Source organism: Auxenochlorella protothecoides, assembly GCF_000733215.1.
Source record: "Auxenochlorella protothecoides strain 0710 unplaced genomic scaffold scaffold81, whole genome shotgun sequence".
Lineage (NCBI taxonomy): Eukaryota > Viridiplantae > Chlorophyta > Trebouxiophyceae > Chlorellales > Chlorellaceae > Auxenochlorella > Auxenochlorella protothecoides.
In genome coordinates, this window is record NW_011934330.1 from 105,839 (window position 1) to 129,362 (window position 23,524).

The 23,524-nt window shown below is 63.2% G+C and overlaps 7 protein-coding genes across 7 annotated transcripts; 4 read left to right on the forward strand and 3 right to left on the reverse strand.

Moving 5' to 3' along the window:
• Positions 1-307: 307 nt before the first annotated feature.
• Positions 308-5,188, reverse strand: F751_6080 (hypothetical protein; the record flags this gene model as incomplete). Its single annotated transcript, XM_011402174.1, has 9 exons — positions 308-373; positions 974-1,165; positions 1,220-1,419; positions 1,630-1,804; positions 1,865-2,227; positions 2,411-2,530; positions 3,846-4,570; positions 4,721-4,982; positions 5,156-5,188. The coding sequence occupies 9 exons, from the start codon at positions 5,186-5,188 to the stop codon at positions 308-310; spliced, it is 2,136 nt and encodes a 711-aa protein (XP_011400476.1).
• Positions 5,189-5,978: 790 nt separating this feature from the next.
• Positions 5,979-10,634, forward strand: F751_6081 (Vacuolar protein sorting-associated protein 52-like protein; the record flags this gene model as incomplete). The annotated part of the gene is made up of 14 exons (XM_011402175.1): positions 5,979-6,150; positions 6,270-6,385; positions 6,630-6,779; positions 6,930-7,099; positions 7,259-7,367; positions 7,487-7,564; positions 7,699-7,782; positions 7,988-8,047; positions 8,132-8,509; positions 8,823-8,916; positions 9,092-9,187; positions 9,451-9,809; positions 10,100-10,242; positions 10,442-10,634. The coding sequence occupies 14 exons, from the start codon at positions 5,979-5,981 to the stop codon at positions 10,632-10,634; spliced, it is 2,202 nt and encodes a 733-aa protein (XP_011400477.1).
• A 560-nt stretch (positions 10,635-11,194) lies between these two features.
• Positions 11,195-12,426, forward strand: F751_6082 (DNA replication complex GINS protein SLD5; the record flags this gene model as incomplete). The annotated part of the gene is made up of 4 exons (XM_011402176.1): positions 11,195-11,347; positions 11,455-11,532; positions 11,848-12,164; positions 12,333-12,426. 4 exons carry the CDS (start codon positions 11,195-11,197, stop codon positions 12,424-12,426), a joined length of 642 nt encoding a protein of 213 aa, XP_011400478.1.
• Positions 12,427-12,611: 185 nt separating this feature from the next.
• F751_6083 (Arogenate dehydrogenase 2, chloroplastic) lies at positions 12,612-14,781 on the reverse strand (the record flags this gene model as incomplete). Its single annotated transcript, XM_011402177.1, has 6 exons — positions 12,612-12,884; positions 13,112-13,222; positions 13,373-13,489; positions 13,684-13,935; positions 14,208-14,506; positions 14,778-14,781. The coding sequence occupies 6 exons, from the start codon at positions 14,779-14,781 to the stop codon at positions 12,612-12,614; spliced, it is 1,056 nt and encodes a 351-aa protein (XP_011400479.1).
• A 328-nt stretch (positions 14,782-15,109) lies between these two features.
• On the forward strand, positions 15,110-15,720 carry F751_6084 (DNA-directed RNA polymerases I, II, and III subunit RPABC3; the record flags this gene model as incomplete). Its single annotated transcript, XM_011402178.1, has 2 exons — positions 15,110-15,191; positions 15,347-15,720. 2 exons carry the CDS (start codon positions 15,110-15,112, stop codon positions 15,718-15,720), a joined length of 456 nt encoding a protein of 151 aa, XP_011400480.1.
• Positions 15,721-16,170: 450 nt separating this feature from the next.
• Positions 16,171-20,087, reverse strand: F751_6085 (Major facilitator superfamily domain-containing protein 6; the record flags this gene model as incomplete). Its single annotated transcript, XM_011402179.1, has 9 exons — positions 16,171-16,398; positions 16,548-16,840; positions 17,091-17,671; positions 18,008-18,305; positions 18,520-18,619; positions 18,735-19,018; positions 19,138-19,426; positions 19,610-19,783; positions 19,974-20,087. 9 exons carry the CDS (start codon positions 20,085-20,087, stop codon positions 16,171-16,173), a joined length of 2,361 nt encoding a protein of 786 aa, XP_011400481.1.
• Positions 20,088-22,427: 2,340 nt separating this feature from the next.
• Positions 22,428-22,703, forward strand: F751_6086 (hypothetical protein; the record flags this gene model as incomplete). Its single annotated transcript, XM_011402180.1, has 1 exon — positions 22,428-22,703. The coding sequence occupies one exon, from the start codon at positions 22,428-22,430 to the stop codon at positions 22,701-22,703; it is 276 nt and encodes a 91-aa protein (XP_011400482.1).
• Positions 22,704-23,524: the final 821 nt, after the last annotated feature.

Here is a 23,524-nt window from a genome sequence, read left to right on the forward strand (position 1 = left end):
CAGGAGGCAAGAGGGAATACTGGAGGCCCAAAGAGGCCTCCGCTTCAAATCCAAGGGTGGACCGGCGATAGATTCTGCTGGGAGGGGGGGTGGTATAGAGACAGAGCGGAGGCATCACAGATACATGGCAGGCCATGAAAATTATGAGTGGGGGGAAGAACAGGGGGCCGGCAGGCTGGGTCGGTGGGTGCACATTTGCGCGAGCATGCGCGTGAAAGGATCGAAGCGGGACTCGCCGGGCTCCTATGAACGCGCTCGTCGGCCTGCGGTCCGAGCACTGGGCGCCAATGGACAGGCAGAGCGCTCATCAGCGCACGCGGAGCTGGGCGGGGCGGTTGGTGAGGAAGAGCCCCGCCGCGGTGAACTCGGCGGCCTCGCTCCTCAGCGCCGGCGGGCCGCCGCTCTCGGCGCCGGCGGGGCTCCACACAGCGCTCGACCAGGAATCGAGGTCCAGGTCGCCCAGTGCCCCGCCCATGCCGCGCCAGGCCACCGCATTGGTGGCGTCCTGGACCCTGGTGGGCGACCCCTGCCTGCTCGACCCTCGGGAGCTCGGCCCCGGGGCCCACATGCCGATGGACGGGTCCGCGGACCCGTACGCCCACTCGCTGGCAGAGGGGCAGGGGGGTGACCAGGGCCTGGAAGAGAAGGCGCTGGTGGGGTTGAAGGTGCTCGTCCAGGCATGGACTTCCTTGGAGGCAGCGGCTCCTTCCCCCCAGGCCTGCGGCTGAGGCCAGCCCGCGGCCCCAGGCGGCGAGGGCCCGGGCGCGTGGCGCTCGCCCGCGACCAGCGCGTCGCAGGCGGCGCGCTGGAGGCCCGTCGCTCGACAGAAGTGCCCGTCCCTGGCCTGCCAGCCGCCGGCGCCGTCGCGGCGCTGCGGGGGCGCGACCGAGCCCCGGCCCCCGAGCGCCGGCGACCACCGGCCGCCGCGCTCCGCCGGGCCGACCGCGGGCCGCTCGCGCTCGAGCGCGCCGACGAGGCAGGGCGCGCGTGGCTCGAGGCCGCAGCGCTGCATGGCCCCCGCCAGCGCCGCCAGCTCGGCGGGCTTGTGTGGGCCGGCGAGGCGAGCCGCGCGCGCGTCGAAGGCGGCCAGCATGTCCAGCGCGGCGGCGTCGCGCGCGGCCTCGCCGCCCATGCGCGCCAGGGCCGAGGCGGTGTTGGCCATGGCCTGCAGGTTGAAGGCCGGGGCGCGGGCCCCGGCCTCGCGCACGAGCACGCGTACCAGCGGCAGCGCCGCGGCGCGCAGCGTGGCGCCCAGGTTGGCGCAGCCCATGGCGGTGCAGGATAGGCCCTGCACCGCAAAGGCGCCGGGCATGCGCGACACCAGCAGGGTCAGTCCGGCCAGGACGTCGGTGCGCACGGGGAAGGCGTCGCCGTGGCGGCGCCGCAGCTGGCCCCACGACCACACCATGTTGGCCACGCCTGGGGGGTTGGGAGGTGGGGCGGGGGATCAGGTGAGAGGATGACATCATTTGATGACTGGCGGGGGCAGGTGGCAAGGAGGTCCAGCATGCCTGAATGGGCCACTGCACATCCCTGGCCCCCCGCCACAGGGCCAGTTGCCAGGAGGTGCTCTTTCCCCATCCCCCCTCCAGCCACCAGACCATCCCCCCACCCAGACCCTCCACCCACCCTGGGAGTCAAAGTTGAGGGCGAGGGCGTAGGTGCGGTCCCAGAGTGCGTCGCGCACGCGGGTGCCGGGCAGGTAGGCGCCCATACGCCCCCAGGCGTACCAGGTGCTGGACACCGCTTGGGCGTTGGGTCGGGCGGATTCGGCGCCAGAGGCCAGGCAGGCGCCCAGCGCCGCCTCGAGAGCGGTCAGCAGGGCGGGCGGGGCCGGGGCGTCGCCGCCGAAGAGCTTGCTCACCGCCCACCAGGCGTTGCTGGTGGACTGGGGGTTGAAGGCCCCTGTGTGGCACTGTTCCACCATCATGCCCGCCAGGGAGTGGAAGACGGGGGAGGAAAGGACGGCCGGGCGCTCGCGCGGGTGCGCGGCCAGGAACTTGGCCAGGCGCTGGAAGGCGGCGGTGAGGTTGATGCTGTCGAAGAACTCCAGGCCATCGGCCACGATGCAGAAGATGTCGGCGGGGGAGTGCGCGTGCATGAGCCGCATGTTCACCTGCTTGGCGCACTGGCGCAGGGCGGCGGGGGTGAAGGGGTGGGGGGCGGCCACTGCCTCCTTGGGCGAGGTGGTGGGCGAGGCGGAGCCAGACACCGTCAGCACGGAATCCTGTGGATTGAGAATGGGGGAAGGAGTGAGGAGGAGGGAGGGACGTTTGTCCGAGGAACCAAGCGCTCAGCATGGCGCAGCATGGGGGGACCCCTCCGGTGGGGTGGCCCACGATGAAACGTGTCCCTCCGGCGCCCGATCCATCCAATGTTGCCCGCATCGCGTCCCTCCTCGCCCGCATACATGTTGGGAGTGCAGATCGTCATCGGAGAGAAAGCCGGAGCCGCCAAAGAGGGAGTAGGAGGGGCTGGAATGAGCCCATGGGGAGGCGATGGCCGTCATGTCGGGGTTCCACTCGGCGCCCTGTCCGACGCACTTTGCAGCTCTGTTCGATGCCGGGGGCGCTCGCTTCTTTGTCCTACTTCGTTTTCGTCTCCCTGTGATGCATTTGTTGGCGGTTCGGGGCGCTTGGATGGTATGTCTAGGTTTGCTGACCCATGGCGTGCGCCCCACACACAGCCAGCGTGCGGCACGCAGGGGACGTACGTGGTTCGCCCAGCATCTTCCCGGGGACCGGCTCCGGCGCGCGTCCATCGTCTGCCATGGTACAAGATCGCCCTTTCCACTCGCAGCCTGCTGTTTCCGTCATCGCATGCTCTTCAGCAGGTGGGGGCTTGGGCAGCACGGAGGGCCGACTTGCGCACTCGCTGTCCTCGCCGCGCTCCCTCCGCGCCTCGCTCGCACCGCGTGAGCTCGCATGTCACACCCATCGCTCGACCTTCGTGACCCGTCCAGCCCCATGCGGGTAGTCCTACCAGGGGCTCGCCAGCCCCAGCCGGGGCAGCTCGGCCTGGAGCACGATTGGCGTACGCTTCGGTAGCTGGTGCGCATCTAGTCAAGCTGGGTGCTTGGCTCCCCCATCCTCGACCTCCTTTGTGGTTTTAGGGAAGCCTATCCAAGATCCAACATTCCTTGCTGCTATTTACGTCGTGAAGTTAAAGTATTCCATTGATGGGGATGTCTGGGTACACTCAAGTCTCGCAGGTGCCAAGATGGCATCGACGTGCGCACTGGTAGCGACAGCAATGCATGCGCCTGGTCTGGAAGTTGATCAGCACAGACAGCGCTTCGCTGGTGAGCTGAATTCTTAAACCATCAATGGTCACGTCGCCAGGAAGAGCACAAGCTAATTCGCAGTGACCATCGTTGCCATCTCTGTCTTTAGTACAGCACCCAGCGCCCACTCCTTCTTATTCATGGTTGGACGGTCTCGCAAACCATCTACATGCAACAACTCCGGGGGGGGGGGGCAACCAAAGAATGGGGTACTGCAATGCACAGCAATTCCAGGACCAGCATCACGGAAGGGGTGAAAACCTACTCGCTCCCTCAAGTGTGAAGAGAAGGGTGAGTATGTGGGATGGTGGCAAGAGTGTGCTGTGAAGAATGAACAAGGGCAAGGGTTGGAGAGAGGAGTGGGGAGGGGGTGCAGCTAGCCGGGATTGCTGTGGGTGTTGGCAGTTGTCTCGGTCCACCCACGCTCCCATGCCCGACCTCGATCGCCAAGTCCTGGAGCGCAGCGCTCCCCCTCTGTATCGCAGTCGCCGTACCATCATGCGGCTTCCAGGGGGACGTGGAGTCTGGTCCCCTCCACCACAATGCCGCCACGCCGACCCACCTCCACCGACCCGCCCAGGATCTCCCTGTAGGCCTCGGGCAGGGGCCGGTCGTCCTCCGGCGCCAGCCAGAGGCGCAGCAGGTGGCGCTTGCGCTCCGGCGAGTCGGTGAAGGCGCTGCGCGCGTGGAACACGGTGTGGTTGCTCAGCAACTGCACGTCCCCCGGCGCCAGCATGGCGTCCAGGCGCAGCGCGTCGCTGGCGGCCAGTGCGTCCACCAGCGCGATGGCCTCGAGGTGTGCGGGGGTCAGGGCCGGCACGCCCGGGTGGCGCTGCGCGGCGAGGAAGTAGTTGCTGCTCCAGTTCACCGACAGGTGGCCCGCATGGTGGTTGAACACGGGCATGGCAAAGGTGGGCGGCTTGCCGGGCGGGACCTCGCCCTTGCGGTCCCAGACCCAGGGCTGGGTCAGCAGGCGCGCCAGGTCGGGGCGGGCGGCCAGCACCGCGTTGTACACCGACACGGAGCTGGTCCAGGAGCTGAGCCCCCCGGACTCTCCCAGGGTCAGGCACAGCAGGCCCACCACGTCCGCCGCGTCGTTGTGGAAGGGCTGCGCCGCGCGCGTCGCGAACAGGCGCGTGCTGGGGTCCAGCGGGTCGTGCCCAATGTCCTTGATGTGCCCCACCAGGTGCCCCGCGGCATTGTTGGACACGGCGCGGCCCCAGCGCAGACCCATGCCCCAGTACGCCGTCACGCTCTCTTCCCGGCTCCAGCGCTCCACAGGGACGCCTGTCATAGGGGGAATTGGTATAGCGGAGGGGGGGGGGGGGGAGTCATAAACTGGACGAGGGGCACTGGTTGCGGACATCAGTATCACCCCTGGGAGCAGCTCTGAAGCCTGACCCACTCCTTCATGCCCCCAATCCCCTTCTGCATTACCTTTGATGATTTGGAACCCGCGGCCGTGGACCACCTCGGAGCCCAAGGCCCTGAGCTTGGGTGCCAGCAAGGGCAGGGGAAAGTCCTCCTGGGTGAGCTCATGGATGGGCTTCCCCGTCGCCCTGGCGAGAACCAGAGCCTCATCCAGCTCCTGGATGTCATTGGGGGTCAGGTGGTAGGTCCACTCGTGCTCCCTGGCACGCATGTCCGCCGCGGTCCATGCGGCAGCGGTGAGCACGGGGCGCAGCTGCGTGTCGGGAGCCTCGGTGGGTGCGACAGATCCTGCAGGAGATTCCGGAATAAATGTCAGTCGACACACCCGTGCATTCGTGCCTCACCACCGGGTGGGGTACCCCACCCGGGTTCGACCGATTCTCAATATAAGATTCACGCTCGCAAGAATATCTGCGGGGCCAGTTTCCCAACGAAACTCACGTTCGAGAACACCGCCGGCTTGTCGTCCCGCATGCAACCGCTGCTGGGTGGCCCGCTGCTGCTTCACATGCAGGGGCTGCTCGCCACGGCGCGCCAGTCCACTTTTGGCATTGCTGGCGGAAGTGATACCTGGTATCCGAGACCGGGATCCTGGAGCCACATTGTGCCTCTGGTGCACTGCTGTTGGGAATGATGCCGCCATGGTATCGGTCACCGCAGGAATATATATTAGCTATAAATCTCGGTTGGACTTTGACACGATATATATATATACAAAAATTTAGGGGAAATCGAAGGTGCGCGAAAGGAAAAATGGGCTCACGAAATTGATTTGCCGGAACGCCACATGGGATCTGTTTTGCTTAGGGAAATAGATCCCGTAATGGTTCAGAAGAATCACGTTGTTTGTATTCTAGGCATGAAAGTTTCTGAGTAGCCCCTCACTCAAAAGGTGTATAGTACATGCCGGCATTTGTGAAAACAAAGTTTGCGAGCTTCATTGTCTAAGGATGAACAAATCAGTCTGGATTCTGAATATGCAGAAACCCCGACATCTACATCACCAACCCAGCTCCTGTTGGGTGTAGTCCCTACACCTCGCGCGCTCGACACCACTATCAGAATCAGAACGAGACAGTGGATGCAACTAGCGCGTTAAAAATGATCGCTCCCTATATTCTGTAGCATTGCCGATCACACTGTGTGGGGGACCGATTAGGAATGAGAAGTTGAATCCCTGTCAACCGGGGGATGGCGTGACTGACGACCGCCCCGTCTCTCGCGGAAGATGGTGCAGACGGCAGTGCAGGCAGGCGTGGATCCAATGAATGAGCCTTCCAGTATTCCAGCAGGCTACGGCGCTGAAAATGGGGAAGACCTGTCTCTGGGGCTGGGCGAACTTGATCTCACCACCGAGCACCTGAGCCTGGCGGGGATAGAAAAGGATGTAGAAGCTCTAGCCGACCACGAAGTACTCAAAGCTATCCTGGATCAAGGTATATGTCCCGGAGTGCAAACCTGTGCGAGTGCTCGGCTGCACCCGCCAGGCTTTTGCAGGTGTCTTTTCATGCTCAGGGCTCGTCTCACACCCACCCTCCCCATGGCCTGCCATCAGGGCTGGACCCTCGCGAGTATGGGCGCAGGTACGAGGACGAGCTCCGTCAAGCTGAGCTGGCCTCCATCGAGGACTACATCGCGGAGGCAGACACCCTCATCGCCCTTCACACAGACGTGAGGAGAGGGGATCTGGTGATCATGCTGTGTGAGGCTATGCGCCAGGTGACATCCTCACACTACAATCTACGGCGTGTCGGAATGTGTGCACGGCACATGCAGCAAGTCAACGTGTGCACAGGACGCTGCGAGAGGTTCCAGCTCTGCATGCACATCAGAGTCAGGCTGATGTGTATTCCCCAGGCTGGGCTCACGCCAGGCAGGTGACACGCGCCGCGCTCATGCGCCGACACACCTGCAGATCAAGGAGTGCGACGACATCCTCCAGGGCGTGGAGGCCACGCTGGCGCACTTTCAGACCGACCTGGGGAGCATCTCCAGCGAGATCCGGGCCTTGCAGGCCGAGAGCCAGAGCATGAATGCCAAGCTGCGCGACCGCAGGGCGCTCAAGGTGAAGCCTGGACTCCTGGGGCGTGCAGGGAGGCGGGTGATGGCCCAGCTCCATGAGTCGCCCCGGCATTGCAGCTTTTGCAGTGCACCAGTCCTCTCAGCAGGCAGACTGCACGCCCCCCCCCCTTGGCCCACCTCCGCACACTTGCAGGAGTCTCTGGAGGACTTTGTGGGTCGAGTGAGCCTGACGCCGGACCTCATCCATGGCATCGTCCAGTCGGATGTACAGAGCGAGGAGTTCCTGAGCGCCCTGCAAACCCTGGGCCGGAAGCTGGCCTCTGCAGCTCGGGACCCGGACCTCCAGGGGACAGTGGCTCTCAGGTGAGCTTTTGGTTTTTGTGCAATGGAGTCACGGTCAGTTGGTGTTGGGAGGTTGAGGTGGCGGTCAGGTGCAAAACTGAAGGGTCTAGCATCCATGAATTGTGTGCTAGCCTGCTGTTTTGCTCCAGAATCCCCCCCTTCCCCACTGCGGCTTGACAGAGATGTGGCGCCAGAGCTGGAGAAGCTCAGGATCAAGGCAGTCGTGAAGAGCAGGGACTTTTTGTTCGCCAAGATCTGGGACTTCCGGCGTCCCCGCACCAACGTCCAGGTGCAGGGGTGGTGCATCCTGCTGCGATGAAGGGGCGCCATGGCCGATTGCCGCAACAATGCAGGGTGGCTGCCCCCTTGCCATCGACGAACCCCACCCCACCTCCCCCTGCATGGCAGATCAAGCAGCCGGTGCTGCTGCGACACAAGTCCCTGGTCGCCTTCCTGGGCGAGCATGCCCCAGACATCTTTGGCGAGGTGTGTTTCCAGCAGGAGGGATGCATGGGAGGCGGGCTTATAGCATGCCCGTTTCCCATCCTCATCTTCGACTGAGAAAGTGCTGTCGTCGTCGTCGAGGCCCAAATTTATGTGCCACCGCCCACTCTCCCCAGGTCCGGGCCGCCTACATCGACAAGGTCTCCGCCAAGGTCCTGGACCTCTTCCGCAACTACTGGGCGGTCATCGACCGGCTGGAGGTGGGGCGGTGTGTGGGTATAATTGCCTGCTGCATCTGCCCCGGAGTGGGGGATGCAGGCGGCCGGCGCGCCGCACCCCACTGCTTCCCCAACCCCCCCTGCGCGCCCCTCCGTGCACCCAGCGCCGCCGTGTGACCTGCCCAGACCTCATCCTCAGCCCTTCCAAGCCTCCCTTCCCTCTCATTCAACATCACAACCACCACAGGAGAAGGTGCTGACGGAGGCCGACACGCTGGGCGCGGCCGAGGCCCCGTCCTCCGGCGGCGTGCTGTCCTTCTTCCAGCGCCCCGCCCCCGCCCCCGCCGCTGCGGCCTCGGCCGGCGGCCGCGCCGACGCCTTCTCGCTACAGGATCGCGCGCTGGTGCTGAGCCACGTGGAGGGCCCGCCCCTAGTGCTGCACGCGGCGGAGGCGCGCGGCGCGCGCTTCCCTTACGAGGTCCTCTTCCGCTCCGTGAACAAGCTGCTGATGGACACCGCGGCGCACGAGTACCTATTCTGCGCCGAGTTCTGGGGCGATGCGGGCGTGTACGCAGCGCTCTTCGCCCCCGTCCTGGCCTTCGTGGAGTCCTCGCTGGCGGCGGCCCTGGCCGAGCTGCATGACCCCATCGCCCTGCTCCTCATGGTGCGCCTGAACCGGGAGTGCGGGCTTGCCATGGCGCGGCGCGGAAACCCCGCCCTGGACGGCTTCTACGACCGCATCAACCTGCTGCTCTGGCCCCGCCTCAAGGTGTTGGGGTTGTCGGGGCGGGGTGGAGTGGGGAGGGGGGTGGGGTTGGGGCAGGGAGGTTGGAGGATGTGGGATGGGGAGGGGGCAATCCTCGGGGCAGGGCAGGGGACCTGGGAGTGGGCATGTGCTGGAACTCATGGGTCGCAGGCGACTGGCGGTGTCAACGACGGATGGGCCAGAATGTCAATCAGGACCTGGGGCATCACATGCGCGGGCTGCGACAGCTGACCCATGCAGATGAGCATGCAAACGGTGACTCAGTCATCCCTCCCCCCCTAACCCTCCCACCCCCCCCCACCGCACATCCCTTTAGGTGCTCATGGACGCCCAACTGGCGTCGGTCAAGGCGATGCCAGTCGACCCGGGGTCCACTGCCGTCCCCATCCCCGCCGTCCACCTGCTGGCAGGTGGGGCCTGGAGGGCCGTGCAGCGAGAAGGCCTTTTGAGCAGTATGATCCTCTGCAGCCACAAGTGCAGCCTCCCTGTCAAAAAGGGGTCCTTGGGTGTTTGAATACGCATCCAGCGCCCCCTCCTGGCAGCTCACCGTACACTCCTTTCCCCACCCGGATAACGATGGCACAGAGCGGTATGCTGCCCTCACCTCGGCCCTGCTCCTGCTCCAAGCGGACCTGCCCGAGGAGCCCCTGGAAAGCAACACGGAGCGCCTGCGATACGCAGGTAAGGGGTCAGGTACTTGTCTGCCATCCGCCGGCTGTCAGCTCGGGGAGGGGAAGCAGCCAGGGACGGATCTGGCGGCCAGGGGCAGCAGAGCACATGCATGTGGTGGTCTCTCAGCTGTTAAGGTATGAGAAGGCTGCTGTGTCACTCACCCCATCCCCCAAAACCCCAAGATGGACCTTGACCCCAACCCCATCTCACCTCACTTCACTCACCCTTTCCTCCAACGGCCCATGTCCCCCCCATACTTTCCCCCCCTTCAGTGATGAACGCCCTGCTGAGCCTGAGCCGCTTGCTGCCCAGCAAGCGCGCCGGCACCGTCTTCCTCATCCTGAACTTTGGGCACATTGTCGGCGTGCTGCGTGGCACCGCGGCCCGGGGCCTGCCCCGCACGGGATCCCTGTCGCAGCAGGCCATGAGTCAGGCTGCGTCGGGCGGCGGCCAGGGAGGCGCAGGGGCCAACCCTGCCCTGCACCGGACCAGCAGCAGCCACGGGGCAGTGGACGCAAGCCAGGGGCTGGGGGCCTCGGGCGCGGCCCTGCTCAAGGAGATTGAGGAGGGGCTGCACCGCTGCACCAGCATCTACGTGGACGACATGCTGGGCGGGGCGCTGCCTGAGCTGGTGAGTAGAGCCTCAAAACCGAGGTGGAGGGGAAGGGGGGTTGCACACCTGTGGGATGATGGCTGATCTGCTGGGTGGAGGGGCCTCTTGGCTCAGACCCACCAGGGTTTTAAACCCTGGGAGCTCGGGGCCAACTGCGCTTGGCCATGCGCGGAATTGCGCCGAGGGCGCGGCAAGGCATGACACGCTTTAGCTCGCATGCCTGCTCTGCTGTGTGGTTACCATCTACACCTTCCCCAATGGCATTCTCGTTACAAGACCCCCCTGTGTGTCCTGATCCTGACTCACAGATTGCATTCGTGCGACGCGGCGAGGCCCTGGCGTCGGGCCTGCCGGAGGGGCAGGCACTGCCTGGTTGTGGGCCGCCGGAGGCAGCACCCCTGGCCCAGGCTTTTGCCGGGAGCTGGAAGCAGAAGGCAGAGGCCATGTGCAGGTGTGGGGGTGCGTGGCAGGGAAGCGGCGAGGAGCATGCTGGTATAGTATGAGACACCATTGCATTCAGAGCACGACAGGGGTTGGGTGGGTACTGTCTTGCCTGGCCCACCCTGCCAAATTCCAGAATTCTCGCACTGTTCGTGCACTTCACTCCCTCCATAAACCTATTCCCACGCACCCACCTACCACCTGCTCAGGGAGGTGACGCAAGACTTTGGGTCCACGCATGCCGCCCGCGGCGTGCTGCAAGCGGTGTTCACCCAGCTGCTCATGCAGTATTCGCGCTTCCTGGAGTTGATGAAGAAGCAGGGGCCCGCAGGCCTGGGCGTGGTCCGGGATGCAGTCACCCTCCCCAGCGTCATGTACGGCTTGAATGCACTCAGCCGCTGATGAATTGTGCTGGGGGGGTACAGCGTGTAGTAACATCAATGTCAGGCAGGAGAGGGTCCACACAGGGTACCAAGGCACAACTCAAGGTGACAGGTCGGAGAAAGGACGCTGTGAGGGAGGCGTTCGTGTGTGTCTAGGATTCATTCAATGCTATGGCAATGGAGTTTCAGGACTTACATGCCGTGCATGGGATTGGTGCTGCAAGTAACCTGGCAAACAGAACGGCCAAGTGCACACCGATCCCTGCGGATGTAAAGATCCGATTTCATGGTGACATGCTCGATCATCGACGGAAATGGGACCTGGAGAGTGCTTTGAAAATTCCGAGCATGCGCACATGGGAAATGCACTACATGATCAACGCTCACGTTGAGTTGCCAGGAAACTCCGAAGGGGGGCAGCAAGGCGCCAGCGCGCCTGCGCGACAAAATTCAACTGCTTGATCATCAGGTGCAAGCTCTCCCCACAGGCCAGTGCAAAACTAGTGCACACACCCTGATAACAAAGCTAGTCTTACACATTATAAAAAGGAAAGGGGGCGCTGCTCTGTTCCCACGGAAATGGATGCCTTCCCGGAAGCCACACCTGGGACCTCGGGTCGAAGCGATCAGGAAGCCCTCAAGATCGCACTCATCAACGAGAAGTCTTCTCCCGAGATCCTAATGTTCCAGGAAGACCTTGTGTCGCGCATCGAGGCCCAAATCGACTACCAAGTCCGTCGGGAGGAGGGGCTGGCCACGTCATCATTTGCCAGTCGTAGAGCAGCAGCCCCTCCAAAACCGATGACCCAGCCTTCTTACTTCCCCATCCGATGTCACAGGAAGAGCAGATCGAGCTCATGCGAGGCAACCAGGACCTAGAGCTCTTGCGGACCATATTCACGACAGAGCTCGCCAGGGTGTGTATGGGGTGGGTAGAGTTGGTGGATGCAGACTAAATTATAGCCAAGGCTTCGAGAGCGCATCATCGCATGGCAAGGCAGTCTGTAGTTCTAATGGCTTGGCCCACGCATGGCACCTGCCTCCTCTTTCTCGCGTCTCCGGCTCAGCCAGCGCATGGTTCCACCCTGCTTGGGCCGCGCTTGCAGACAGAGATCCCCTTCTTCTACTTGGAATGCCCCTGCCTGCCAATCCCAGCCCACTCAAGAAATCTCGAAGCTCCTGCCACCTCAAGGATCCCCCTCCACCTTTTCCTCCCCATTCCCCGTCTGCAGGTACGGTACCTGCTCCGCTGCTACTACCGGGTGCGGCTGCACAAGATCGAGGAGTATGCCATGCACATCTTGGACACCGCGGAGGTCAAGGAGCGGCTGTCGGACCGGGAGGACGCCCATGCCCAGGAGTTCTTCATGCTGCAGGGCACCCACCTCAAGATGGCAGTGGGGCGGCAGCTCCCCGAAGCCTTCTCCTCGCTGGTGCGCCAGGCGGCGGCCCACCCGGAGAAGGACATGGTGCCGCGCCCCGACCTGGACAAGCATGTCTTTTGCCGTGTGCTGGAGGACAGAGGTCAAGTGCCGGTGGACGACGCCGGGTGCGTTGTACAGGGGTAGTGAGGGGGCAGGGGGAGGAAGGAAGCCATTCCCCAGCAGGAGCAGTCCGCCCATGCTCTCCCTCCCATGGGTCCTACCCGCCCGAGCATCAGGCATGCAGCTCAACGACCTCATTCAGATCTTTCTCAACAACGACCCCTGCCTTACAGGAACACAGCCCAATTCAACAAGGACGACGTGTTTGTCATCCGGTACCAGCCGCTGCAGCCACTCCTGGCGGAGGGCTCCGTGTGCCTGCTGTGAGGGACACATGCTTCCAACACATGTCAACACCATCACCAAACCGCCAGGGAGGCATCGCTCTAGCACATGTCTTACTCAGCCCGCACAATGAGGGGCAATCAAGGCAGGGGCGGGGCCCAGTCGATTGGTTTGCGCCGCGCCAAGCGCATCGGCATCCAATGCAAGTAACGAGCTCCTCCCCTGGCTCACGACCCATTCTCCAGGCTGGCTCGTTTCCTGCTCCGAGAGCTGACGAGCTCAGCCTCTCGCTGGCTGCCTCTCGGCAGCACTCCAATTCCCGGCTCCAGGGCCGGGGCCGCAGGCGGTGCGGCAGGGGCTTCCAGGAACGTCCCCTCTGGGCGGGGCGCGGAGGGGGAGGGGAAGAGCTGGTCCCGCAGCTTGGCGTGCAGCCGCCTGAACAGCTGCCGCTTCACGCTGTCAAAGGCGTGCTCCAGGCGCTCCAGCTCTTGCGTCGCATTCTACAGAGGGGGCATGGGAAAGGAATAGGGGGGTGGTGGGGCCCAGGGTGCCGCAAATGTGCACGCTTGTGGGGGCCCAGTTCAAAGAACCCAGACAGGACCAGGCTTGATCAGGGGGCACCTCCCATCGAGGTCCCACCAGGGCCAGTTGTGAGCGGGTGGGTCGTGCCACAGCAGGGCCTTGTTGCCCTGCATCGCGGTCCCCGACTCAAGCTGCAGCCACTCACCGGGTTGTACATGAAAAGGCCGTAGTAGAGATCAAAGGAATCGTTGTTGGTGTTGCCCACCAGGCTGAGGAGCGACTGAAACCCCCGGGTGTCGATGGGCGTCGGTTCCAACTGCGAGCACGGGAAGCGGGGGGGAGGCAGCTCGTCCACGATCTGCGTCAAGGGGTCCCAGCACACGGCACATCATCCCGCGCACATCAGCCCTGCACAGCACGAGCACAGTCCCACCCCAGGTCCTGCCCCTCCTCCTCCACACCACACCTTCATCTCGCCCAGCATGCGGCCAACGGTGTGGGTGATGAACTGGGTGGAGGCCGCCTGCCTGTCATGCTCCTCGCAACCCAGCTCCACCATCGTGCAGCCCTCCCGCGCGAAGAACTGTGGGGCGGCGGGTGGCTTGGCATGTGATCGTCGGCAGAGCCGCTGTGGCACCAGGCTCAGCGTTCGACGGGCGGGCATCAGAAATGGCACGCAGTCATTGAAGGGCAGCATGCCCACGAACGCTGAGCCCTGGCTCCCTCCTCCGGTGCAAGGCCCCAATTGTATTACCCCTTTCCAAGACCTCTCCTCACCCGTATGAAGTTCTGCATGCGCTGCTGGCGGGCGGCGTCCCCCGGCACCAGGCGCGCCACCTCGTACATGAAGTTGAGGCCCGACCAGGAGCCCTGTCCGGAGTCGGGGCCGAACATGGGGTGCGTGCACAGGATGTCGGCGTCGGCGGGCAGCATGCGCAGCATGGCCTGCTTGGGGAACTCCTTGACGCTCAGCACGTCCACGAAGAGTGTGGAGCGCTTGAGGCGCTGGACGGGGAGCGCGGCCAGCACCTTTGGGGGCGGTGAGGGTCGGGGGAAGGGCGGTCGGGGGGTCTGCCTGGCTTTTGAGGGTGCTGCAGGGGCTGCTTGTTTGCACTCCCAGGCAACCTCGTTGCCCAGGTAGCATGACAAGAGACAGCAGGGGAGGAATGTCCAGACGTGACGCATCCTGGAACCAGTCAGCTAAGAACGAGTACCCAACCCTCCACCTCCTCCAACAGCATGCAATGAGCCCCTTTCAAACCCCCCACAACGCAACCCCCCCCCCCAACCCAATGGCCCACCTTCTCCAGGGACAGGATGGCGGTGGAGAGGATGACCACCTCGGGGTGCTCCTCGCAAAAGTCATCCACGTCGGCGAAGAATTCCACCCCCATGGCCGCCGCTTCCCTGGTGTAGTCCCTGCGCGACGTGGCGATCACGCGGTGCCCCGCCTTGACCAGCCTGGCGGCCAGGAACTGGCCAAAGGTGCCGAAGCCGAGGATGCCCACGAACATTGTGGACGCCTCCTCCAGGTTCTGGGCGGTGCGGGACTCGAAGTCAAAGCCCTGCGCAGCGTCCAGGGAGGAGATACGCAGGGCGCCTGGGGAGTGTGGTGGTGGGGACAGAGGTGCATGAAGGCTTGGCCTGAAGGAAAGGACATGAGCACGGCGGTGAACAGCTCCACCCCCCAAACCCCTCTTGCTCTCGACACAATGTTCCCGCACGTCGAGAGTGAAGTGGGTGCCGAGCACGCTCTCTGAGCTTGGACTGGGATCTAAATACGCACGATGGGTGTGGTCCCGCGACAGAGTGTGCGCTGCTCAGAAGATGCGATGTTCTGAAGCCGGTGCAGCTCGAGCCCACGGGCCGACTCATGGCAGGGCACTCCAGCACCAGACCGGCATGCAACAGGCGTGATTGCCTCTTTCAGGCCAATCGTGTATGCTGGCGTTGAAAAGAAGGGCCACAGCAGGCCCCAGAGTGCCTTGGTCGCGGATCTCCGTCCGTCGCGCCCAGGCTCAGCATGCGCCTCACTCCCCGTGAGAGACCTCCTTTCTCGGCACCATTGCTGACTCGAGGGCCGAACGTCCCGCACAACCAACAACAATTTTTACATGCGTGTAACCCTATAGACTGATCATCAACCTGTTACGGAGGAGAGGGCGTGCTCTGGCGCCCCGACGCCGTCTGGCCAGTGCGCACCATGGCAGCGAAGAAGGCCCAGGTCCTGAACGATATCTTTGAGGTGCTAGAGATCGACCCCGATGGCAAGAAGTTTGATAAAGGTGTGTGTTGTACTAGAGACGATTCATTCCCCCCGCTCTGCAAACAAATGATCCTGGCTAGCAGGGGACCCTTACGCACGGTGGACTCACACATGCTGCACCATCCTCCATCCATTTCCAATCCACCCGCCCTAACCAAAACCCCTTCCTCACAGTGAGTCGAATCAGGGCCAGGAGTGACCTGTTCGAAATGGACATGCTCCTGGATGTTAATGTAGACATCTACCCCGTCGACCTGGGCGACAAGCTGGCCCTCTGCCTGGCCACCACCCTGAACACGGACGGCACCCCCTCCGGCGCCAGCTACGACTCCGTCCGCCCCACCGCGCGGCGCACCCTGGCGGACGACTTCGAGTACGTGATGCACGGCAAGATCTTCAAGTTCAAGGACAGCAGCTCTGGGGGCCAGGTCAGGGCTGAGGTCTTTGTCAGCTTTGGCGGCCTGCTCATGCAGCTCATCGGCGACCCCAAGCGCCTCGCTGACCTGGACGTGGATGAGGACATCTTCCTGCTGCTGAAGAAAGTATGAACATGGCAGTTGTATTTCTTGCTCGGCTGCTTGGGGGACCCTTGAGATCCCCGCCCAAGGCGTGGCCTCTGGGCCTATTCCAGTCCAGTTCCCAGCTCACAACACCCATCACTCATCCTACTGCTCTGCTGCTCCACGCTCTCTCCCTTCCCTTTGCTATCACCATTCCTCCTGCTGGCTAATTTGACAATGAGGCAACGCTACAGGGCACGGGAGAGGGGCAAAAGGGCCAGCGATGAACCGGCCTCGCTGTGAGGAAACATGTACTGGGTGTCCCGGAGTGGGCAACTGATGCATTCATGTGGGGTGGGGAGGTGAAATGTGAGAATGAGCTGGGACAAGAAATCAGCTCAGGCATGGGTACTGGTGTGGTGAGTTGATCGTGCGTGTAGTATGTCTGCGTCAGGGTGCAGGCCTCATCGCTACAAAGCGGCCTGCCTCCAATCAGCATCAGGCCGCCAAGATGTTGGCCGAGCTCATCGCGCGCAGCAGCGCGCTGGCGCGCGCCACCCGCGCGCGGTGCCAGGCCATGCCCAGCGCGCACAGCGTGGAGGCGCCCGCCACGAGGCACCCTGCGGCGAAGAACATGGCGGCGGGGCCCTGGGAGTGGTATAGCAGGCCGCCAACCAGGCCCCCTAGCCCCGTGCCCACCCCCGTCCACAGCCCCTGGAAGATTGCCTGTTGGAGACGGGGTGGGAGGGGTTGTATGGGGGTTCTCCATCAGCATGCAGGCTGTCTCTTCCTGAGGGCCAGCAGGAGTTTAAGGGATGGGAGGCAGTTTGCATTCTTCCCACCATTACCCCCCCACCTCACACACACACACATACCTGCGTTGTGCTTTCCAGGCCGGGCGGCGCGATCTTGCTGCTGTTCATGGCGCAGGCCGACCAGCCCAGGGCGAAGGTGATGCCGTGCAGGGTCTCAATGGCCAGCACCCAGCGGACGCCGATGAGGGGGAGGAGCGGGAATAGGAGGAGGCGCAGGGCCAGGACCCCGCAGGAGGCGAAGAGCAGGAGGGTCATGGTGCAGCGCTGGGCGATGCGGCCGAAGAAGAAGAAGACGGGGAGCTCGGGCAGGGCGTTGGCCATCAGGACGCCTCCCATCAGTGCCTCGCTCCCACCTGGAGTAGGGTAAGGTTTTCATGGCACGCTCAGGGATCCAGAGTGGGTGTGGCGTGGGTGTGTGGGAGGAGAAGGGGGATGGGAGTATACGGTGCGCAGACCCGGGCAAGCACCACTTGCCAGGCCCTCACCAGAGGGTGCCACACCCCTTGGTCGGGCAATCAAGGTCGTTCTGAGCCTGTCTGCCACCAGGCACCACTGATAATGAAAGACACCCCTTGCGCCCTCCCCCTGAACGTCAACACCCACCCGTGTGCTTGATGAACATGAAGAGGTAGGAGCCGATGAGCCCATGGCCCAGGCCCATGACGGTGGTCAGGACGAAGAAGAAGACCACCTCTGGATCTCGCAGGAGGAGCGAGATGCTAGGGGGCGGGCCCGGCGGGGCGAGTTCCATGACCAGGGCGGAGTCCAGCCCTGCTTTATCCGCCGCCGACGCCGTGTCGGAGTCGGTGGGGACAGGCCCAGTTGATGCAGGGCCATCCCTGGCCTCCCCCGCCCCGGACTCCCCCCCCGCGGCGACGGCCTGCCGCGCGCGCTGGCGTTCGCGCTGCGCACGCTGCGCTGCACGACGCTCCGCGCGTGCCTGGCGCGCCAGCCGCCGCAGCTTGCCCTCCAGCATGTTGATGATGTAGGACCCGGCCGCGTCGGGCGCACTCGCGCCCTCCAGCCGCACCGCCTCCCGCATTGTGGCGGGGGCGATGGCCGCCTGTGCGGCCGCCAGCGACCCGGGCAGGGAGGGCAGGAGCGGTGGCGTGGAGGGCGGCATGCGCGGAGCGCACGGCAGCGCAGACGCCTGCCCCTCAGCCGCGCCCCGCAGCATGCCCTTCCTGCGTGGCGCAGACATTGAGGGGGAGGGGGTGTGACCACAGGCTCCGAGACGTGCAACTGGGCACTGGAAGGCTTCAGCGCACAAGCTCCACATCAGCAAGCTGACACATCAACTCCCCTGGCTCGGACATACGACGGTACACCCCTCCGCCAAACCTCTCGCCCTCCTGCATCCAGGCCACACGCACCTGTAGTCGATGTAGCGACGCACGGGAGTCAGGGCCCCCGCCCCCGAGGGCGTGGGCGCCTCGCTGGTCTCGCCCCCGCCCACATCGCTCAGGTCCTCCCCCGCCTTGAACAGGTGGGACAGGCGCTCCAGGGCCGCCGCGCCTTACCCCGTCGCCGGGGTTGTGCCCAGCGCGCCCGCGTCGGGGCCGGGCTTGGAATCCTCGGCCTGCGGCGCCGCCACCACCGGCGCGGGCTTGAAGGGCGGCAGGGGGGCGTTGGCGCTGGACTTCCGGGATCCGAGGGCCGGCAGCCCCTGTGTGGGCCGCGCCAGAGCCGCGTCCACGTCCCCCACATCCGACTCGTGCCGGGAGAGGTCAAAGAGGGGGGTGGGGCCGGCGGCAGTGTCCGCCCCACTCCGTGGCGACCAGGGGAAGGCGCTCTGCACGCTTCCGGCCGGGTCGGAGTCTGCGAGGCGTGTAGGGTGGGGGGCGAGGCTTCAGGGGCAGGGGGTGGGATGCACTGTCACAACCCAAGCTTGCCCATGGGAGTAGGTCGCGGTCGGGGAGCCACAAACCAAATGCAGACCCTCCCAACCTGGGTAGCTTGTCTCTTCATGCCTCATGGCAAGTGAATCGCACCACCGGAACCCTGCAGTCCCACGACCACCAAACCCACCTACCAGAGTCCCTCCCAGACTCTTGGCCGGTGAGGTAGCTGGCCTCGTCGTCGCCATCCTCGACCTCCGACTCCTCGATCGCCCAGTGGCTGGCATGCGGACCCTGCAAAGGGGTTGGAGCGACGTGGCAGTGCTGTTGGATGGTATCGTCACCTGCCCTGTGACGACCCGCTGAGGACCTTGCAACATGCCCACGAGCGCCAGGCCGACCCGCCCACCTCGGAGGTGGCGAGGACGTGGCGCTGGGCCCTCCCTGCCCCACGCAGGTTGCCCAAGCTGATGGGGCGGGGCAGGGAGGGCTGGCGCTGGAGCGCGGCCGGCACCGAGGCGCTGAGGAGTGAGGCCGCCTCCCTCAGCGTGCGCTCGTCGCGGGGCAGGGACTCAGCAGGCAGCGGCAGGGACCGCTGCGAGGGGGCCTCACGGATGGTGGGCAGCCGGGAGGGGCTGGCCGGCTCAACATGCCTTGACGCCTCGCGCTGAGCCTCCTCCTCCGCCTCGAAGCCTGCGCAGGAGGGGTGTTGCTCGAGGGGGTGGGGGGTTGACCAGGGAGTGATGGGAGTTGAGGCATGTTTGACCATTTGCGCACCAACACCCCCCCCCTCCTTCCCCCAATTCACACACCTGCCACCAGCTCTGGGGGCGCCAGGTGTCGCTGCATGAAGGGCCCCGACACCTCGGCAAAGCCGTACAGCCCGGGGGTCGGCGCCACCAGGCCCATCTCCGTGATGGACTCTATGTAGCGTACGATTGCGAGGGCGGAGGCCAGGGCAGAGGAGCGAGGGGCCTCCACGTCCACCTTTGGAGAAGGGGGCTCCTGCTCTGTTGTCCCAGGTGGGAGCAGGGGGGCATGCAGGTCTTCCACATCCTTTGGGCCGGGAGCCTCGCTGGACGAGGCGGGTCCATGGGAGCCCTGCGGTGTGAGATCAGCGGGGGATGTGTGTTTGTATGTAATAGAAAGCATGCATGTTGGGGTGGAAGAGCAGGCAAAGTGAATTGCAGCGACAAGGGGAAATGGAGTTGCAGTCTCAGAACACTTGAATAAGGCCTGCAAAACCACTGCATCAAGAATTGAAGCGCGATTTGAACTCCCCACCTGCAGGGCCTCCAGCGGCAAATTAAGGGCCGCGGGAAGGGCGGCCAGGGCGAGGGCCGTGTACGCCGCGATCCCAGCGCGGATGCCCCACCTCCCGTTTACAAAGCCAGCCACAGGGGCCATCACCGACCAGGCCAGGCTGGCGAGGCTCCGGATGCGGCCATAATCTCCGGGCTGGGTGGGTCGGGAGGTTTGGGACAGGGATGGTGAGGTGGGGCCAGATTGAGGGGGAATGTCATGCATGTGCAAGCACGTGCAAGCCTTTGCACAACCAGATTCAGGCATGCCGTCCCCAGGGGCACAGCCCCAGCCTGTGCCATGCTGTGAGCACCAGGACCACCACTCCACGACCACCAGGCCTCACCGAGGTGGAGGCCGCCATGACGCAGGCGTCGCTGATGATCTGGGGCGGCGCCCACACGGCGGAGGCCAGCAGTGTGAGGAGAAGTTGCAGCGGGAAGGAGCCAGCAAGGGCCATGGCGCCCTGGAATGCGTGAGTGGGAGCCACAGAGTGAGAAGCATGCGCGGCAGCATTCATCGAATGGCCCCTGGCAAGTACTGGACCCACACATGTCGGGCGCTGCACAAACACAGGCATGTGAAATGGACAATTGCCGCACTGTGGCATGGTCTAGCCAACCACTACCCCATGCAAGGCCATTGTCAACCTCAAAACACTTCCACCAGGCCACCTGGACCAGGGTGGCCATGAGGTAGCACGCTGTGAGCACCACAGCATGGCGCCTGCCCCTGTCCGCCAGCCCTGCGATGATGCTGCCTGCAGGGGTAGAAATCCAGGACTTTGACCATCCCAACATTATCTACTCCACTACATGGTGCTGCTCCAGCATGCTCGGCACGGTGGAGTGGGTTGGTTTGGGTAGACCCCCGGCGCACAACCAAGATATTCTCACCGCAGGGGGCTGACACCCATGGTCTGATAGCGGCCAGCAGACCGATTTGGGCCGCAGAGAATTTCAAGGTATCGGAATAGAAGATGTTGAGGAAGGGCAGGATGAAGGTGGGAGCGCCGCCACTGACGCCATACCAGATCTTTGGGCGGGGTGAGAGTGCGGGGGTCGGTATGTGGCTGCATGGAATACCCCCGATTGAAACCCTCGCATTGCAGGCCCGAGGCCCGCGCGATGGGGCAGGAGAGGGACAAACGCACCTGCGCCGCGAGGAACTGCTTGGGTCTCATGCTGGGTATTGGTGCGGGGCCCTACCCGTCGTCCTTCGGGTCCCGACGTTTAAGCTGGGCGCGCCATGCACCGTCCGGAAGCTGGACGACAACTTTGTGTTGCCGAATATGTGGACCAGCAGCACGTTCGGGGAATAAGTAATGTGCATTCCCTGATTCCATTCATCAAAACTTCGTGGTTTTCCCTGTGGTGCCAGCGTGAGGGTGAGGGTTCGGCGGTGCATGGTCCGCTGGGCGGTCCCGTGGTACCCTTGCGTAAATTGGTGGGTACCCGTTGCCCACGGACACGCGCGCAGGAGTGCCTAATCAGAGCCCTTGAGCTGATGCCTCAGATGGGTCGCATAAAGTTTTCAATACATAAATTGGTGATGTAGATTGATTGAAAGTATCTTGCGCCTCGTACTTTGGGGGGTCCTTTAGCCAGGAGACTCGAGACAGTGCTCAATCTTGCGGCACAACCATGTTGCGCCGGGCAGCGTTCCGTCTCCTTGCGACTCGCCCCACAGAAAGTTGTGCTACTGCGGCTGCACCCCTGACACAGGCATGTGCATCAACTCCGCAGGCCCCGTGCTCATGCAGCACTGGGTCTCCTTGCCAGGCACACTGCCTGCACACCAGCGCAGCGTCACTGGGAAGGAGGGATGCCAGTACTCGCAAGGGAAAGGTAAGGCAATGTCGGGTGATGGCCGTGACCATTTGCTAATCTTGACATGAGCTCGCTTGCGCGTGCTTGCAGATTGGTGTCGACTGAATCGAGGGATCACTGCTCCCTCTGGATGCCCTCTGACGTCAAACTCTCTCTGAAATTATTGCAGATCTTCAGAGGATCATTTGGCAAGGTGAGGCACACTTCAAGTGCTGATCCTGCATTGAGCATTAAGCATGCATGCTACTGCACCAGTTCCTGCTCTGATGAAACCTACACTCCCTCTTCCTGCTCACAGAGCCGGCCGAGGAAAGCTGAGAAGCATCCCTACATTTTGGATTCCAGCAGCAAGGGCAGGATCCCCATACCATACCCTCCTCACCAGACTGCACCCAAGCTTGCGAATGCTTGAAGTTCCCGCCACTGCCTCTGCGGCAAACAGCATTTAGCTGGTCATGTGTATATTTAGGTCACCAGAGAGGCTTCCTGCTCAGTTGCATGCATGCAAGAGCACCCAGCATTACATCCAAAGTGTAACACTGAACAGCATTGGTAGAAGCCTGGGATGCTTGTCGACACTGTGAGAGAGGGGTTGTCACGCTGCACACAGTGGATGTTGAGCCTCGACATGCATTTCGATGGACGGCAATACGCCACCAAATGCCTTGGTCGTCAATCGTGGCGTAAACCTGGAGGCGTCTGCAGTCGCTGCCATTGGTCTACTTGCGTGAAGAGGATGCCTCCAGGGCGGCAACCCTCCCCTCCAGCTGGGCAGCATACTCCTTCACCTGTGAGGACAACATATTGATACAGCAGTCTGTAGATAAAACAAATCCAAAAAAATGCGAGCTCCAGCACGCAGTGCACCGCGCACTTGTTGAGAGAGGACTGCCCGGCTCTCCTCCAGGTCGTGCCGGAGTTGGAACACCCCAAAGGCACCCGCGACGGCCACGCCGGCAAGGAAGGACGAAATGCGAGCCCTCGTCAGCGCTGACATTATGGCGCTCTTTGGTAGACGACTGGGGATCGTTATTTCCCTTCCACCCCTGGTACGAGTGCACCAGCACCAGGAGCCCCGATCTCCGCGAGAATTTTCCCCTTCTTCCAGGAAGCACTGGTCACAGGTTTTGACAAATTACACGAGCAATTTGATCTGGCGTGTCTATGTGGCTTATAGTACCCCTGCGCTGTCATTCTTGCAGGAACACATGCTCGGTCAGCATGCGCTCGGCGCCCGAACCGCATAGTGATCTTGCGCATCAAGAGTAATCTTCATTCAACGGTGCTTCATGTTAATAGATCTAAATCATATTGCGATCAACACAAAATCGCAAGGGAAGGGGCCACACCGACATTGTGGGCATCTTGACGGTCCTTTGCGACGAGTTCACAGCGGAGCTCCTCGGCAACTGTAGGCCTCATGGTCAGCCCCCTCCCGGCATCCAGTGTCCCTGAACCTGGCTGCCATGCAGTGGAGCTGACCATGCCGGCGAATCCAGCCCAGTGCCTCGCTGTCGAATTCCCTGGGGTGGTGGAGAACCCAGACAAGGCGCTGGCAATGATGGGTGGCCTGGAAGCCATGTCCCGCCACCTCCAGGTGCCTTGGGGGTGGTGGATTGTGCGCCTTACTAGAAATTTTATACCGAAGCACCACAGGGGTGCGCTTTTCCGGTGTGGCTGCACCTCTACTCGATGGCCTTTCCATCCTCCAGCTTCCTTGCATGCAGGAAAATCCCATGACTCTGCCCTTGTACTTTCGACCTGAAGACCCCTACTGCCACCCAGTGGTGGGCAACAGGACCCGGGCCAAGAAGCTGGCCGTGAGGCTGAGGAGAAGCGCAGATGGGGAGGTCAGCGCAGCCGTGATTGGGGTCGTGAAATCAGAGTACAGGTGTGTGAGATTCGGAAGAATCGAGCAAGTGGTCCGGATTCGAAAGGAAGGGTCAAAACCCAATGGCTATGGAAGTGAGGGTCCATTCTTTCTGAATGACAGTTGCTTGTCTGGATGAAGTTCATGCAGTTTGAGACGGGCAGCTCAATGAGGATGCCTCCTACCCCCCCCCCGCCC